General features: G+C 34.2%; 1 protein-coding gene across 2 annotated transcripts; it reads right to left on the reverse strand.

Annotated features, from left to right (window-relative positions):
* Positions 1–1,139: 1,139 nt before the first annotated feature.
* LOC130647435 (putative ferric-chelate reductase 1 homolog) lies at positions 1,140–13,386 on the reverse strand. Of its 2 annotated transcripts, XM_057453287.1 has the most exons (14): positions 13,248–13,386; positions 12,185–12,259; positions 10,582–10,764; positions 9,931–10,026; positions 9,269–9,324; positions 7,234–7,334; positions 6,691–6,810; positions 4,650–4,852; positions 4,455–4,511; positions 4,293–4,333; positions 3,336–3,394; positions 3,046–3,177; positions 2,591–2,679; positions 1,140–2,408 (listed from the first exon to the last, which is right to left on the reverse strand). In XM_057453287.1, the coding sequence occupies exons 1-14, from the start codon at positions 13,248–13,250 to the stop codon at positions 2,298–2,300; spliced, it is 1,326 nt and encodes a 441-aa protein (XP_057309270.1). In that variant the 5' UTR covers positions 13,251–13,386; the 3' UTR covers positions 1,140–2,297. The 2 variants fall into 2 exon arrangements, with proteins under 2 accessions (XP_057309270.1, XP_057309271.1); XM_057453288.1 differs by lacking the exon at positions 13,248–13,386 and having other exon boundaries at positions 12,185–12,517.
* Between the last annotated feature and the right edge of the window lie 2,801 nt (positions 13,387–16,187).

Genomic DNA, 16,187 nt, shown 5'->3' on the forward strand with positions numbered 1-16,187 from the left:
CTGTTGATTATTCTCGCATGTTTTCTCAAGACAACAACTGATGCGAAGCCTTTAGAGCTTTCAAAATAGGATAAAAATTCTTAAGGCTTCACATGGCTCTCATTTTCGAGTATTATTTAAAATAATCCGTTTCTTTAACATGAACTTCTTTTAAGTTAAGTTAATATTACGAAAGAACCATTACTTACGTGATGTTTGGATTCTTTAATAGACAACCATTTCTTTTTAATACATCTTAAAAATATTCTTACAATTTGAGGCAGAAAAATCAAATAACTAGTCCCCAACCTTGTTCCCAGGACTTCTTATTTTTATAGCGTGATGTAACCTGAAAGAAGCTCCGATGTTCTCCCGATATAAAAAAAACTTAAGACGTACTGAGGACGAGGTTAGGACGTAACAGTACTTCCTACCATACTTAATGTTGGTTCTTATTGGGAAGCGAGTGTACCTAGTTCCAATAAGAAATTAAACTTATTCTCTTCCTGTTCTTATAGATTTATGTATGTGTTGTTTAAAAGTGAATGGTAACGATATTGCTAACGATAGAAGTATCAACTTTCTTACCAGTACTTCGAATTAGAGTGTTAGTATTTAGTATTTTTCATTCGTACGTGCTTAATTAAAATGGTCTTTTGTATATCATTAATTGATACAAAGTTGATTGGGACAATTTCGCAATTGTATCAACAAGAGACCGTATACACATATTTTTGCCTTTTTGATATGAGAGAAAACAGCAAATTCAAAAGGCAAAAATTCCTTAGAATTAAGGTTTTCAGAGGGGCACACACATATTTAAAAACCTAACCAAAATTGTTTTTAACAGCTTGATAATAGCAAATCTGTTACAGGTTTTTTTTAATGTGAATCGGGACAAGGCGAGTAGAGAGAAAGCTGCCTTTTCTCATATTAAAAAGGCAATAATCCCTGGGAACGAGTGTGAGAGAAAAGCTGTGTTTAATGCATTGAGAAATATGCAAATATATGGAAAATGATGCTCACTTTGCTGAAAACATTCCATCTGAAGTTTTTGTCTTTACCGGAAGTCATTTCCCTATGTAATAATTATCGTTTATTAAGGATTTTTGACGCGTCATCATTGCTTAAAAACTGTTGAAAGAGATAAGTATGTAAGATCTTTTACTTTTTGTATATTTCCATAGGTTACGTACGTGTTACAAAGACTACTGCTAAGAATAAATAAAAAATTACAAACACGATTATGTGCATCTTGATACGAAAAGAACGTGTCTCTAAAAGGAGAGCAAATGAAAGGGATAACACCCCCTATAAAAATCTGTGACTACGCCTCTAATTCTCTTGTTTTATTATCAGCGGAGTATTGTGTTATGCAAAAAGATACAAAAAACACCAACAAAATGGCGGCTGTAGCTGAATATAAATTTTATTGATTTTGTCTATCTTCGGTTAGGTGGAGAAAATTAGTTTCAAAAATAATATACATTTTATTTACAAATCCATAAAGTTGTTAAAAAATAGATAATATTAGTCCAATTTTAACATAATATTATGTTAAAATTATATTTTAACATACTCTCTTTAATTATACAAAGCCAACCTAGTTTCAGAAAAAAAACAATTAGTTTCTAACCCCCCTCCCTAATTAATCACTTAAAGAGAAGATGATGGAAGTGCTTTAACAAGCTCGATCCCAGGGGGGGTGAGTGCTTTAAGTAATGCATGCAGTCAAAAAAAAATACCCATAGAGCAACCTTGTCCCCAGGGCTTTTCTATGTCTATGACGTAGTGTAACCAGATTTGATTTTTACAGCTAAAGAATAATACTTTTGGTGAGTTCAAACATGTTCGTCAAAAAATTTCTCATGTGATAACCCAAATTTCTTCGAGTTTCTGAATATTATAATCAAGTATAGTGCTTGATGTTTTAAAAAATTAAAAAAAAGTAGTACCCATTGCATGACATCGAGGTGTAGCCAATATCACACAGCTGTAAAAAGGGATACAGTGTTAAAATATTGTGTCGAAAAGAAGTTAAAAACATGTTATGTAACGAAATGTGAAGATTTTTGCCTAAGAAAATTTTGAGAAGAAATATGGCTTATTTCTTATTTTACAGGAAGGCACTTCCGTAAAGCAACAAACTTAAAATCTTCTAATTGGCGAAAGCTTTTTTGGCAAGTGAAAGAACGCTCGAGCTTCTTTGTGTAAAAAACAACCGACTGAAGAAAAATTTGTTACAAAACACATTTTTTTAAAGTGCACGAGTTTACGTGCAGCTGTAGATAGTAGCCAATTCGAATCCTGTGAATGAGTTATACATCAAGATCTTTCGCTTTGATGATGAGTAGAACGACTGCAACAATGGTAGCAATGGTGTTGACAATAAAAACAATATTAGTGCTCCAAAAAGTAACCTTTGTTGCCTAAAAAAACAGAATATGGTTAAATGGTCCTAATTATATGGTCCTACTTATTACGGTTAAACGTGCCTACTTATTTTTCAACACACATTAACGACTTTTGCGATGAATGGTTACATACAGAAACAAATACATATGGATCTTTGAAAGTACTTTTTGGTACGATGACCCGAGTATTGACTTACTGTATCCTCTTTATTTGATTTGTCTACACCCACGGTTGTTATTGTCGCTGTGCTTGCTGTGACTTCGTTTTTAAAGGTTGATTGGCCAACTAAAGAAAAATATAACAGATTGTGAACGAACGAACGAACGAACGAACGAACGAACGAACGAACGAACGAACGAACGAACGAACGAACGAACGAACGAACGAACGAACGAACGAACGAACGAACGAACGAACGAACGAACGAACGAACGAACGAACGAACGAACGAACGAACGAACGAACGAACGAACGAACGAACGAACGAACGAACGAACGAACGAACGAACGAACGAACGAACGAACGAACGAACGAACGAACGAACGAACGAACGAACGAACGAACGAACGAACGAACGAACGAACGAACGAACGAACGAACGAACGAACGAACGAACGAACGAACGAACGAACGAACGAAGCAACACTGACCGTTTTCCGGCTTTTTATAAACAAGTCTAGTAATCTCAATGATTATGGCAGCAATAACAGCAACAGCGACACCGACAAATACTGGAACAGTTAGCACATGAAGCCACGACAAACCAGTTATCATGCAAATAACTACAATAAAGAATAATAGTCACGAAGGAGAAGGTTTGCAGATTTGGACTGATACAAGAAGTTGTATAATAATTCCAAGCTACCCTTTTTACATATATTGTGTAGTTTCACCATAACGTGCAACTAAACACAAACTTATGAAAATACGCCTAACTCACCTGATAAAATCGCTGACAATATGCCTGAAATTCTGTGCATCCAGTTAAAAGCATTTCTCCTAAAATATCAAGATGCTGAAAATCAATGAAACAGCAATCCAGGCGCTTTACCTATTATGAAGGTGCACTGATATAAAATTTTTTGAAACCTTGTTTTCTATGCTCTTTCTCCCTGTGATTTTCTAACGAATCCATCTGGTACCAAATCGAGCAAGGGGCGAGGTTATATGATCCATCCTTGTCCTCAGGGTTAAAGCCGCTAGCGCTTAAGTTTTATCGCCGCAGGCCTCGATGTCAAAAAGGCAAAATCCCCTGGGGACAAGATTGTTTTTGACCCTCCTTCTAAATTTATTTGTTGTTTTGAAATTTCGCTTAGGGGCAGAAACATTTGCGGGCAGAAAGTTTTTCGAAGTCAAAAACTTGCGAAATTTATGGACAAACACTTTCATAAATTGTAATTTTGGGACAAATTTCGGGGAAAAATCTTTTGCGAAAATCAAAAATCACTTCATTTGCAAAGGAAAATCTTTCGCGAATGGCAATAAGTCTCTTTTTTCGTAGTATTAGTAATCAAAAGTCTGCACCCATTACTGTTTCAAGAAAACGGGACATCCGAGCATGTTCATAGCACCAAGGAAGAATAAAACACCAAATGCTATTGTAGTCGATTAAAGAAGAAATGATTTCCCCGTTTTTCGATTTTCTTAGGGGGAAAAACTATCACGTTTTGAAAAATATTTATAACTTCGCGTGAAAAAACTTTTGCGTTTTGTTGATTTATAATTACCGGAGGCATAAACTTTCGTGAGCAAAAACGCAAAAAATGCGAAAGGTTCTGTCCACAAAGGGTTCCTTTAAAGTAGGTTATTTGGAATACTCACGAAAAGCGTGACAAGTTTTTTTAAAGTATAAGAAAAAAAGGTTTATATAAAAAATAAAAAAACAGAAAAATCTAACATGCTTGAGTCACGATCTGGCCTAAAAATTCCACCAATTACCTAAAACGTAAAAATATAATAATATATAAATAAATAAAAAAGTAATAAATAACATGAGAATGATCACAAAAAACTAACGAACACAAGATAAATATACGAAGTAAAAAAAACAGATTCCTACATTAACGGTAGCTAAGATGGTAGCTATGATTCCCAGAATAGCATGAAGTTTAAAGTCCTACAATAAAACACCTACTTTGAATAACGTAAATTTAGTCTAACTGTCATTATTTAATGCTTTGTCAATAAATGTTGACTATTTATGCGGTAAAACAATCCTGGTTAGGTTGAAAAGTTGCCACGCATGAAAACTTACCACGGATATTTTTCTACTCTCAACAAAAATAATGACAAAACCAATTGCAGTGAGACAGTAACAAAGCGTCATATGCATGCGATGAGCTTGAAACCATACTTTCACACCGCACCATGTTCGTTCACCGTACAAATCTCTGGTGTATCGAGCGTGAATTATTCCGTTAGAGCCAAGTTGTAACCAGGCGATTAGCATAAGGACTCCTGCACAAAATAGAGGGTCAAACACTACATGTTCAGAATATAACTTTACCGTATCTTGCGCCAAGATTATTAAAACAAACTGGTTGCTAGCCCGTGGAAAATTCAAGGGAGATCGACCACCGCAGCAAAGGGGATAAAAATAAACGCATTTGTTATTTCTAGCTTGTAAATTTCATGCACGGTTTAGTATGACTTAATTTTGTTTGTCAGACAGACAACAGCAATAATTATAGGGGAGTTGAGATATACACGATATAATAAGAATTGGTTTTAAATTGTAGGTTGAATATGTTTGATAGAGTTGATCAAAATAATGGACAGTCACTCAGATAGAGACAGTCAGTATAAACCCGCCTGACCTGCAAGAATTAGTCTCATAAAACTTAAATGAATAAATTCATTGCTGCTTTTTCTTCTTTTTCTGCTAATCATCAACCAGAGTGCTTAATTTTTTAATCTCGCAGAATTTATTTTAAAAATGAACATATAACAAGGGTAAATGTTCTGTCAAATTGTATTGGAAAATCAATCTCTTATGTAAATACACGCATTCAAAATGACGGTGAAATTGGTATTTTGTACTAAGGACGCACGAAATAGTGTCGTCTACAATACGTACGACAGGCGAGTCCGTAGTTTCACGACTAGTCTTCTCCGTGCTCGTCGTTTTTCTGTTTGGTAGCCAAATCACTTTGTGCTTAGGATGCACTGTTAGGAAGTATAGTTTTTTACCACAGGCTAATAATATGACTAGTCTCTTAATAACAGTATTCTGTGTGTTCAATAGAGTTGTGTCGCAGCTTAACATTGGAAATATTGGAAAATTGCAGAAAACCCAATAGCCCTGGCAATTTCCCGAGTGCATCTAAATATTTTTTTAAAAATTTAACCAATCAGAAGTCACAAATATAAACATAAACCAATCAGTGAGTCTAAAATTTTCCGCGGTTATTGTTTAAATAGACAGTTTGTGTCACATTTTATATTGCTAATGCATATTTTTCTCTATAAGGAGGGATGCGGAATCCCATGGCTTATACCTTCTGGCGGGGCTTCCCGTTACGTAAATTTTAGCTGGTGTTTACAGAACATGTTACTACATGAACATCATAACAAGTTCTAGTCTCTTTGTATTAGGCCACCTTTAGTAGATTTTGTTTCTTATTTTTTAGATAAAATTTAAAATGCCACTTTGTTTCACGTGTTAAATTGATAATATTAACACGTTTTCTAGCCATGTATAACTTTTAAATAAACTAATTTTAGGATTTTGGCTACAAACCCTAATTTTAAGACAGCATCCTTCTTAAAGCCAGCTAGCTAGCTCTAGCTAGCCTTATTTCATACTATTGTTACCTTTACTATTTCCTGCAATTTCATTTGGTCCCTAAGAAACTAAATTTTTATTCAATTTGGGACATTGTTGTTAATTTGTATTCGGGATTGTGACTATCAAGCTAGCTCTTGCTACCTCTGACTAAAAAGTAAAATTAGGCAAGTAGAGTTTGGCTAATACAAAATTCTCAATAACTCTTATGCTAAATGCAGTTAGATAGGTACACTGTTATTACTTTTGTGAGAACTTATTCCGCAAAATAAAATTGCTGGGTACTTTTTTTAACTGAACAGGGTAACGACGGGCTGTTTCCTGTATTTCTTTATAAACTGAAGTTGCGATAAAGTTTTTTTGAAAAATAGTACTTGCTTAAAATGGCTGTGAAATTTCTACTTTGCGCTAGGGATGCACGAAATACGATAAGGGCACACCCATAAATTCATGAACTAACGAATAGTGTGGATATGAATTATGGAAAGGAACCAAAACAAGAAAATCATACCATGTACAGCAATCATGATCCAACCGAACGATTCCGAAGAGTGCTTTGCCGCGTCGTCAGCTAGCTTGACTTTATTTTCTGACCAATAATAACTACCCACATCATGTTCTTCTGCTTCAACTGAAAAAACATTGTAATTAGTAATCCTCATTTCGTTAAGAAGAACGTGGGGAAGACTCGTCTTAAACACAACAGCCCACAGGCTTATAAACAGACTATGGGTCGCAGTGCTAGATAGTGATTAAAAAAAGTATATTCCAAAGCAAAGGATAAGCCACTTTTTAAAATGCACAGAATTAAAAATTTCTAAAAATTATTTTAAAGTTCGTTAAAGTTCGTCGTTCGATGTTCAACAAATTACCACCTGTAAAATAAATAAATGAAAAATGGACATTATAGAGTCACGGTAAGTAGTACCACAAAAACATTTAGCCAATCACGTCCGTAATAGGAGCCGTCCTGTCAGACTATCATGAAAGTAGAAGAGCCTTGGGGGGAGGCTAGCATCTGTCTACATAAACTTCAAATAGTATGATCAATTACCTTCATTATTTCCTTCAATTTCGATTGGTCCCCAAGAAACAATTAGATAGAATTCTTCTAGGGCACTCCTCATGTAGGATCCTGTAAACTTTCTTTTATACCTAAATTATGTACACAAATGAAGTAACTCTACGGAGAAGTGCATTTTCTTTTAAACACAAACCCGATAGGAGTTTATTAAGAAGGATATAAAGCATCTTATTTTGTGCAATGGTGATATTATCGTCTTGTTAGACTACGCCATTTCGAATTTTTTATTAGACTAAAGCTGCCAGCGTTTTTTGGAATGGTTTTGGTTATTATAGGAGCAACGAACAAAAAAATTATTTGTGGCGCCCACTAAAAACGCTTTAGAAGTTGACTCGTCTCAACCATAAGCGAAATACAAATCACAAATGACAGGTGTAACGAGGGTTGACAAGAAATTTTAACATTTTGCTGATGAGCTTATTTTCGCGGGGACTTAATTTCGCGAATGAGGTCATAATAACAGTTTTTAAAGGAAGTAAAATAAGTTGTCAAAGAGGTTCGCGACCGAATGAAGCAAGGAACTTTTAATTGTTCATACGTAAGGCTGAAAAGAGAACTCAAATTCGGTTGATAGTCTGCATTATAAGCTGGGAGCAAAGGAGCAATACCCTTGAAAGGGTCAACTGATTCGAGACCTGTCAGGTCAGTTTTTCCTTATATTCGGTTGAAAAATTAGGCTTGCAAAAAAGGAAGCCTCAGACTTTGAACACAAGGAAAAACAAAAGTTATTTTTGCGGATCGAGCATTTTTTTTAAAATCTTAGCGGGGACAAATTTTTTCAAATGGCCTGTTTCTAAAATTTTCAAAGGGATGTATTTTTGCGGATAACACCCAAATCCGCGAAATGCGCAAAATTTAATCCCCGTGAAAATTTATCCCATTAACACTCACCAGGAAACTGAATACAGTGTTAACAGGTAAGTAAGTAAGTAACGGATAGTGTTATTATCCTTGGGGATTCCATTTTAATGGCGGCTTTTTCTCCCCTCTGAATGTAACTATTCTACATCAGAGCCAGAGATACGTGGTATAGCATTGCTCTATCTTGCTTACCTGCCACACTAGCCGATTAGCGGTCAGTAGATAGCACCAAATTTGCTGACAACACAACATTTAAAGTGCGCCAAAGTGGGGACTCGAACCTGAAACCTTGCAATTACACGCCAAATGCACTACCACTACACTATCTTCACCGCTTTAGAAAAGCCAAAAACAGATTTTTAAGAATGTGAAAACACATGTGCAAAACAGAAAATTAAGTTTTGTAATTTAATAAGGCTATCTATCATCTCCTAAATAAACCACGTCCATAGATATAAAAACATATTTTTAACTTATGTACAAACACATGTACATTCGTGCCCATATTGGTTTTTGTTTAATTTTTCTACAATGAAATACAAAAATTGTTGTAAAATGCTATTTCACTGTGATGGAAATATTGTGGATAGGGTACAGACAGCGAGAGGTACGATTTTTCCAGCCTGTGCCAAAAAGTGAGGCAGAAATTGTAGAAATGCAGAAATAGTAGAGTCAATACAACCCAATTTTGTATTGCCTATTTTTTTTTCTTAATAACTTTTTTTTGCTAAGTTTTAATATTTATCTATTAGACAACTGCATGCTAAATTAATAGGTGTCAGACCTCTCAGAGCTCCAGATATAGGCCATCACTCGAAACTACCCTTTAATTCCAACATGTATATATTCGCAGTTGTTGTAAGAGGATACTCACACTGCTATGCACAGAAAATATTGGATTACGTCCGTTTGATAATGTACCTACTCGTGAATTATTAACATGACTTCTACAATATCTTGTCCTGCTAACATTCCAACCGACCGTGCTGTACTTCTTGATTTTTATCAAGTATTAAGTCACAATGATAGATTACTTGATCACACACAATCTCGTTCCCAGAGCCTTTTTATATTTTCTGATACGGTGTGGAAAAAATTATCAGAAGGCAAGAAGTGATAAGAACGAGATTAAATGTGGCAGTACCTGCATGTTAGTTTTCCGTTTTCAAGTTTCTTTTCACCCTCCATTGTTGATGGGTCCTGAAGCAAATAAGTTTAGGAATCTGGGAATGAAGTTAGGAATACACTTTTTGTGCCTTTAGATATTGCGCTGACAACAATAGACATGCACACGCTTCCCTGTGGTGGATAGAAATTATAAACAACAGACCACAGAAGTCAAAATGAATACATTCAGAAAACAAAATTTTTGCTTAAAATTTTTAAAAGGGAGATTCTAGTTAAAAAAAAGTAATTTCATTGTCTTTTCGATCATGTATCTCAAAAAAATCTGCATGAAGTTAAAAAATAGCCATTTTAGCCTATATGACCCTGTTTTTTACCTACAAGGATGCGTGTGTGTGCATGTACAAAAGTCTCAATTTTTTATCAGAAAAATCAGACAATGTCTTTGTTTATATCGGGACGGCGTCAGGACATAAAATGAGACAGCATGCGCTGGGAACGAGGTTGGTTACAGCCATAAAACTAATAAGAGGGGGGAGGTACTATGTGACCTAACCCGCACAACCCCCCTCCTAGGATGAAAAGGAAATTCAAATTCCTATCACGTGTTCGTCCAGTTAAGGTATCCTCCTAGGATGGAGCTGTATTATATAGTGAAATGTATTTTACAAAGTAACATACCAGCTCGTGCATTTTGAAATGTGTCCCTTCTGTAACAAATCCTTTCAACGTCATTTTTCCTTGAGCTTGATAACAAACTTCACCATGTGCACCGCCCTGGAGAAAAATCCTGTTTTGGTCAAAATAAACGCCCTTGAGATGGTCATGTTTTGGTTTAAAATAAACGCACTGGAGATAAGTCATGTTTTTGTCAAATTTGCGACAAACACAAAAAGTCTTTGTTTACATTTTTTTTTAAAAATCAGCCATGGTAAACCTTCAATTACACTTAACCTCGTCCACAGGTCTCTTTCCCGCCTGTAATATGCAGACAAAGCAGTCAACATATCATAGCCGTAGAAGAGTCCTGAAGATTTGGTATTTCACTGAATTGTTATAGTCGTGTTTCGAAGGATGTGTGCAAAATCTTGTTACTGCTTCAGGAAAATTATCTTAGGAACTTAATAATATCCCTATCAAAGCCTTTTTTTTCGCGGTTCACAATTTCAGCAACCGAAGCTGGAAGTGAGGTTGCCATTTCATGCCTCGTTTTTAAGAAGACTTTCTATGCAGACACTGTGACAATAATTGTAAATAGATATCGATCCATATCAACATAAAATTTGAAAGAAGGATTTAAATTCGAAACAAATGAAAGCAATATTCACTTGCCATTTGGCGTTTTTCTTCAATCAAACCAAACGCAATCCACCCATTGTTTTTTCCATGAATGACAATATTAATCATATCTGAACCTTCCTTCTTGTACTTGACAATGATTTGGCATTCTTTACTTGTTCCACAATCGTTTGGCACAAGCAAACAGTTCACAGTTTCACCACAATCAGTCGTGTTCTGGAAAGAGGAAAATTCTTGCCATTTCTTTTACTTTTGTCTACGACTATTTTACTAATACGTCTTTTACTACCTTGTTTGTGTAATTTTTCGTGCGCACTAATTTCGCGCATGCGTATAAAAAACGTTTATTAGCGTGAAAAATTTACTACAGAAGTTACGCGATAATTTAATTACCAATACCAGGCTTTTCTTAAGAACAAAAATTTTTTATTTTTTTTTTATTTTTTCACGAATTGGAACAAAAATATACACAAACAAGATAATTCTACACTTTTAACCTACCAAAGAAACACAATTTCATGTTGTCTTAAACAATGGGTTTTACTATTGTTGCCTTGTTATCCGCATGTGGATTTGAACGAAAATTAGTGCGCGTAACATACCTTATTACATACCTTATTATTAAATTTTAGTCACTTTTTCCCTACTAAATATTTTCAACATAAGAAGAAAACAATCCAGATATTTCTCTCAGTAGTCATTAATTAACACTTACGTCGCGTAGAATGTTTTCACGGAGAGCGGCAATTTGTTTTTCGTTTTTTTCGCGTTCATTTTTTCTCTAACCCCATATTTATGGAATCATTGACTGTCAGTTAAAAAATATGAAGTATTTTTAAGAAAATACACCTCAAAGAAAATAAAAATCGGTGTTTGTGTGTCGTGCACCATATATTTTCAGATGTGAAGTCGTTCTACTGTAAGAAAACCCCCTGTTTTTCGATTATTTTTTTTTCTAAAATGGTAGCAAAACATGTCGTTAAATTCTACGCGACGATTTCTTTAAAGCTTTCAACCTAAAAATTTTAACAAAGTAACACTGGTTTAATCCAATACAATCACAGACTTTTGCTAATTTATTTATTGTGTTTGAATACCTTCGATTTCTAAGTAAACCCTCACTAACAGGGTGGAATTATAGTGCCTCACAGGAAAAGACACCATAAAATGAGGTTTATGCATGTCAAAAATTCGATAAAAAAGATCGGGAAATAGTTTTTTTCAGGGAAAAATCTTAGAAAAGTTTTGCTCAGAGCAATAAAAAGTCAGGGAAAAGTTTTGTCAGAGATTTTAAGATAGGGGAAAATTTACCTCCTCCTTTTTTTGCAAATCATAAAAAATTGAGACAAGCTGTGTGCAGCAGCATATGCTGGCAACACACTTTAAAAACACACGAGGCTGAAAGTAGTACTACAAAGTAACCTCGTCCCCAGGACTTGTTTTACCAAGCTTTGGGACGAGGGTAGCTATAAAGCTATGGCCTAATCGTGGTTGGAACCGAGAAAATCTTTTTCTCATTTTTAAAGAGCTACTTGTTTAGAAAATAATATTTTTGGTTTGATTCTGCAACAAACAAATGAAACATGTCGCCCACTGCAACTCCGCTAGTAGCGTTTGCACTGTGCATTTAACATACCAAATCCAATGCTGTAATTGTATACCAATATACAATGATTGACAAAGCGCTCCATAGAAACGATGACATTTTGAACTAAAAATATAATGTATTTAACTGTATTAAGTGAAAAACAAGCGAAAACTTAGCAAACTACTTCAATATCATTGACAATGATGCAAGAAACAAAAAATATGACCTACGACTTCCAAGCATAAACTCGAAACGTGTAGAAAAGGGTTTTACTTTAACAGTGCACTAGAATTTAACAATTTATCAATGAGTATTCGCTCTGCGCAATCAGATAAGGAGTTTTTAAACTTATATAAAGAATTTTTTAATGGTTAAATAACCACACTTTGTAATATGTATATTCTGATGTTATTAATTTCTTAGTTAATTATCTTTTTCTTTGTTTTGTTTTGTTTTCTCTCTCTTGGAAATCTAACAGAACCCATGAAAGAACAAAAACTTTTTGTATATATCTATACATATAGCTTTTGAATGGCTTTCCTGCAAAAATAATTGATTTAAATTAATAAATGGAAAAGCAATCAAGCAGTCATTTTTTGCAATTTTCGGGAGAAGGAGAAGAAGAAAAAGAAGGATACGACCGATCGTTTAAAAAAGATTTCTGATACATCTAAAATCTTAATAAAACAAAATAAGTAAAATATTGTTCAACATCTTGTGTCAGTTGGAGTCACAACGCGTTTTCATTAAAGTTTGAACGACTATTGTTGTACAACTGTTGTTGAACAAATTTCATGGTAATGCATAGAGTTAGAAATAAGGATTTCTATTTCGACCTCCATGGTTAATGGGAGCCGACAACAAGCTAACTAAGCAAACTAACACAGGTTAATAAAAACAGCCTAAATGCAAGCAATCCAAAGACAAACAAAACCACAAGTAAACAAGCCAGAAAAATGCCACACGCGAACAAGGCGAAAATAAAACAAAGCCAAGCAAAGCAGGGACTGAAAAACCACAAAAAACTACCCAAATAATAATCTACTTTGCAAGGGATTTCGTAACACTGTGGAAACAACTTTATGTCAGAGAAGAACGACGTAATACAAACCATAAATCTTGTCCTACACAAAAAAATCTAACACCAACCAAAGATAAAGGAAACGTCTCTAAGAAGCTCGTTGAGAAGATAAATGGTTTACTTATAAAACCAATTTGTGATGAGACAATATGTTAAGTAGTTCTGACTCAAAATCACTAAGCGCCATATTATTTGCAACAATACCAGCAGTAAATAAAATAATAAACGTAATTTAATTCGCTTGTTAAAGAAATTAGACATAAAGAAATGTCAATTATACGTTTTGTGTTTTTGCAAGAATTGAGTCTATCCTTCCGTGTCAAAAAAAGATAAGAACAGTGTCTCTATAAGAAACGCCTTACCCAACTTGTCTTTAATTATTGTTTTTTCAGGTAGCTACACTGACTTTTCGTGGCTAAAAATCTATACAGAACAAAACAAAACTTAATTCTTGCCATTCCGCGACCCCAGAGAGGGTAGATTTTGTTTTCCTTCTTGTTCATTTATGCCAGCTTCATCTATACAATCGATAATGGTCTGAAATATAAGAAAAACAAGATAAATCGAAATGTTCGGAAAGATTTTTATCTTTATCTATCATGCAAACATCTCTTCGCAAGGATAAGAAGTTTGCCTGTGTAAGAAATTATAGAATTATAGAAAATAATTATCATTGATATAACAAGATAGAGCAGAAGCCAATGTCAATCCCAGGGCCTTACCGTTATTTGATATCAGAAAAGCATCAGAGGCCCTGGGTTCGAGGTTCATTATCGGCATTTGTCGAGAATAAGGCAGTTTAATTTTAAATCAATTTTAGGCTCGTACAGCATTAAGGTGAAAATAAAATTCGTTAAATTTTGATGACAAGTCAAAATGTTTTAATTTTTGGGTCAATTGCGACCAATAATTACATTGAAGTGTCTAATATTATAAATTTTGAAAACAAAATCACTCTATCTCGACGCAAATATTTCATCCTAATTACTTACAATACCCTTTTAAAACATTTTCGTCAGACAATTGCGACAGGTTTTTTGGTTTTTTTCATCGGGTTATTTTCTTTAGCTATATATGAAAACATTAAGCATAATCCGATAATAGACCTATTTCCATATCCATTTTCGTTCCGCAGAATATACATACCAAAACACCGAATAACATGAAAGCGAGATTAGTTATAAGCAAATTTTCAGTTAGCTAGCTTTGAATATGATATGAGTAGCTAGCTAGTTGGCTGGCTGACTTGTTTCAAACAAACGTGAAATTTTAAGCTGTTTACCAAAATTTGTGTTGTTGCTGGTATATATCCTGTGTCTCTAATTATTGAGTGTAACTTATTTTTTAAACAACATCTGTGAAAATAACATTAGCCAGGCTTACAAAAAACTGCAGTTTTTAAATAGTAGTCGAGTTCCTTGTGAGTGCCTTACCTTGTTTATTTTTTTCCAAGGTAGGGTAGTTTTGGAAGTAATACTAATTTGACTTGGTGGGAAAGTTGGACTTTAAACTTTCCTTGGAATGTTCTTGCTTATTTGTGTCACATTTACATTTTGAGCCTCTATCGTAAATTTTATTTGGTAAGAATAATTATTTAAAATTCCAAAAATAAGGTTAACATAAGGAAATTCTAAAAAATAAATTTTTCCTTGAGAGGATCACTTCACAAAACAATTTAAATGCTTGTCATGTTGAACTTTAACTTTAATAAGTGAAAACAATGTGAAGCGAGTTTTATATTTTTACAAATCGACACTTCGGAAAAATTTCATCCAGTTTATTTTCTGTAAAAAAACAATTTGAACAATTCTGCATTCATGTAAGCAAGAAAACAAAGTACATAAGGACCTGGTTTTTAAGAACATTATATAAGACTGAGATTTTGACAAAAATTAAGCAGGTTTACAGCTGAAATCCAGAGATTCTTATAAGAAAAACTATATTATTAACCTAAAAAATATAGCGTCATTTAAAAAAAGACTTTCTTTTTACATGAAGATTTTTGATAAGCTCTATGCTCTATAGCTAGGAGACCAGCGCAATTTTTCTTACTACCGGGAAATCGGAGTATTTAAGGTGGGAAAAATTACGCTGGGTCTCAAACGATTTTTCTGCGGCCAAAATCTGGCTGCGCTTTTTGATTGGCTAATTCCATTGTTTTTTACTCACTTGGTCCATTTCATCCGAATATTCCAGCGAGTGGTTTCACTCACCCTAACAAACAGTAAACTATAAATTTTTTTACCACAGTAAGATGTGGCCAAGCTTGGAACTCACATATAAATTAAAATGGCCTCCGAAGCGATTAGTCAATTTAAACTCGGAGTCATTCGTTCGCTTTAGTTTGAGAGAAACTCATTTTATCAACTCGAAGAAGAAAGCTTAGTTAACTAGGCTATATGTTCTATCAATTCATTCATAATACTTACAAAAATGTAATTATTAAAGTTAACCATCACAATGCTTAATACAAATGTACGATTATTGACAGTCAGCAAGAGATAGAGTAGTGACAGAGGGAGTGTGACAATTTCATAATCACAACAGCCAATAGTTTGAAAATATTAATTTTAAATATCATTTTACGCAACAAATGTTGAAAAATGATTTGTTGGTTACTCATGCAGCTAAGCTATAAGCAACAACCCTGGAAAAAATACTTGTGAAAATGCTATAAGAAAATCCAGCCTTTCCATTTTTCTTGATGTTGAAATCTCTTTTACTTCTCCCTCCCCTTCCCCCGAAGTCAATGCTACTTTTCTTTAGCACTCCAGGTTTCTGGAGTACTTCTGTTAGCATCAGTCAAGCATATTCAATATTGATTGTTGGGGAATGGAGAGCTCAAAATGAAATTCACAATATGTTTTTCCAGGGTTGTAGCTTTTAGCTGCTGGCTACTTTGGCTACCAGCAAGCTAATTTTAATTTTTTTAAATGATCAGTGTAATACAAAGTACCACTGAGCGTTAGT

Source organism: Hydractinia symbiolongicarpus, chromosome 6, assembly GCF_029227915.1.
Source record: "Hydractinia symbiolongicarpus strain clone_291-10 chromosome 6, HSymV2.1, whole genome shotgun sequence".
Taxonomy (NCBI): Eukaryota; Metazoa; Cnidaria; class Hydrozoa; order Anthoathecata; family Hydractiniidae; genus Hydractinia; species Hydractinia symbiolongicarpus.

Excerpts from the sequence above, each read along its gene's own strand:
- LOC130647435 (XM_057453287.1), bottom strand. Across the intron at positions 10,765-12,184 it reads CAATTACAGCATTGGATTTG|AACACGACTGATTGTGGTGA; the intron begins GTATGTTAAATG and ends TCCTCTTTCCAG. Across the intron at positions 2,680-3,045 it reads TTATAAAAAGCCGGAAAACG|TTGGCCAATCAACCTTTAAA; the intron begins GTCAGTGTTGCT and ends ATTTTTCTTTAG.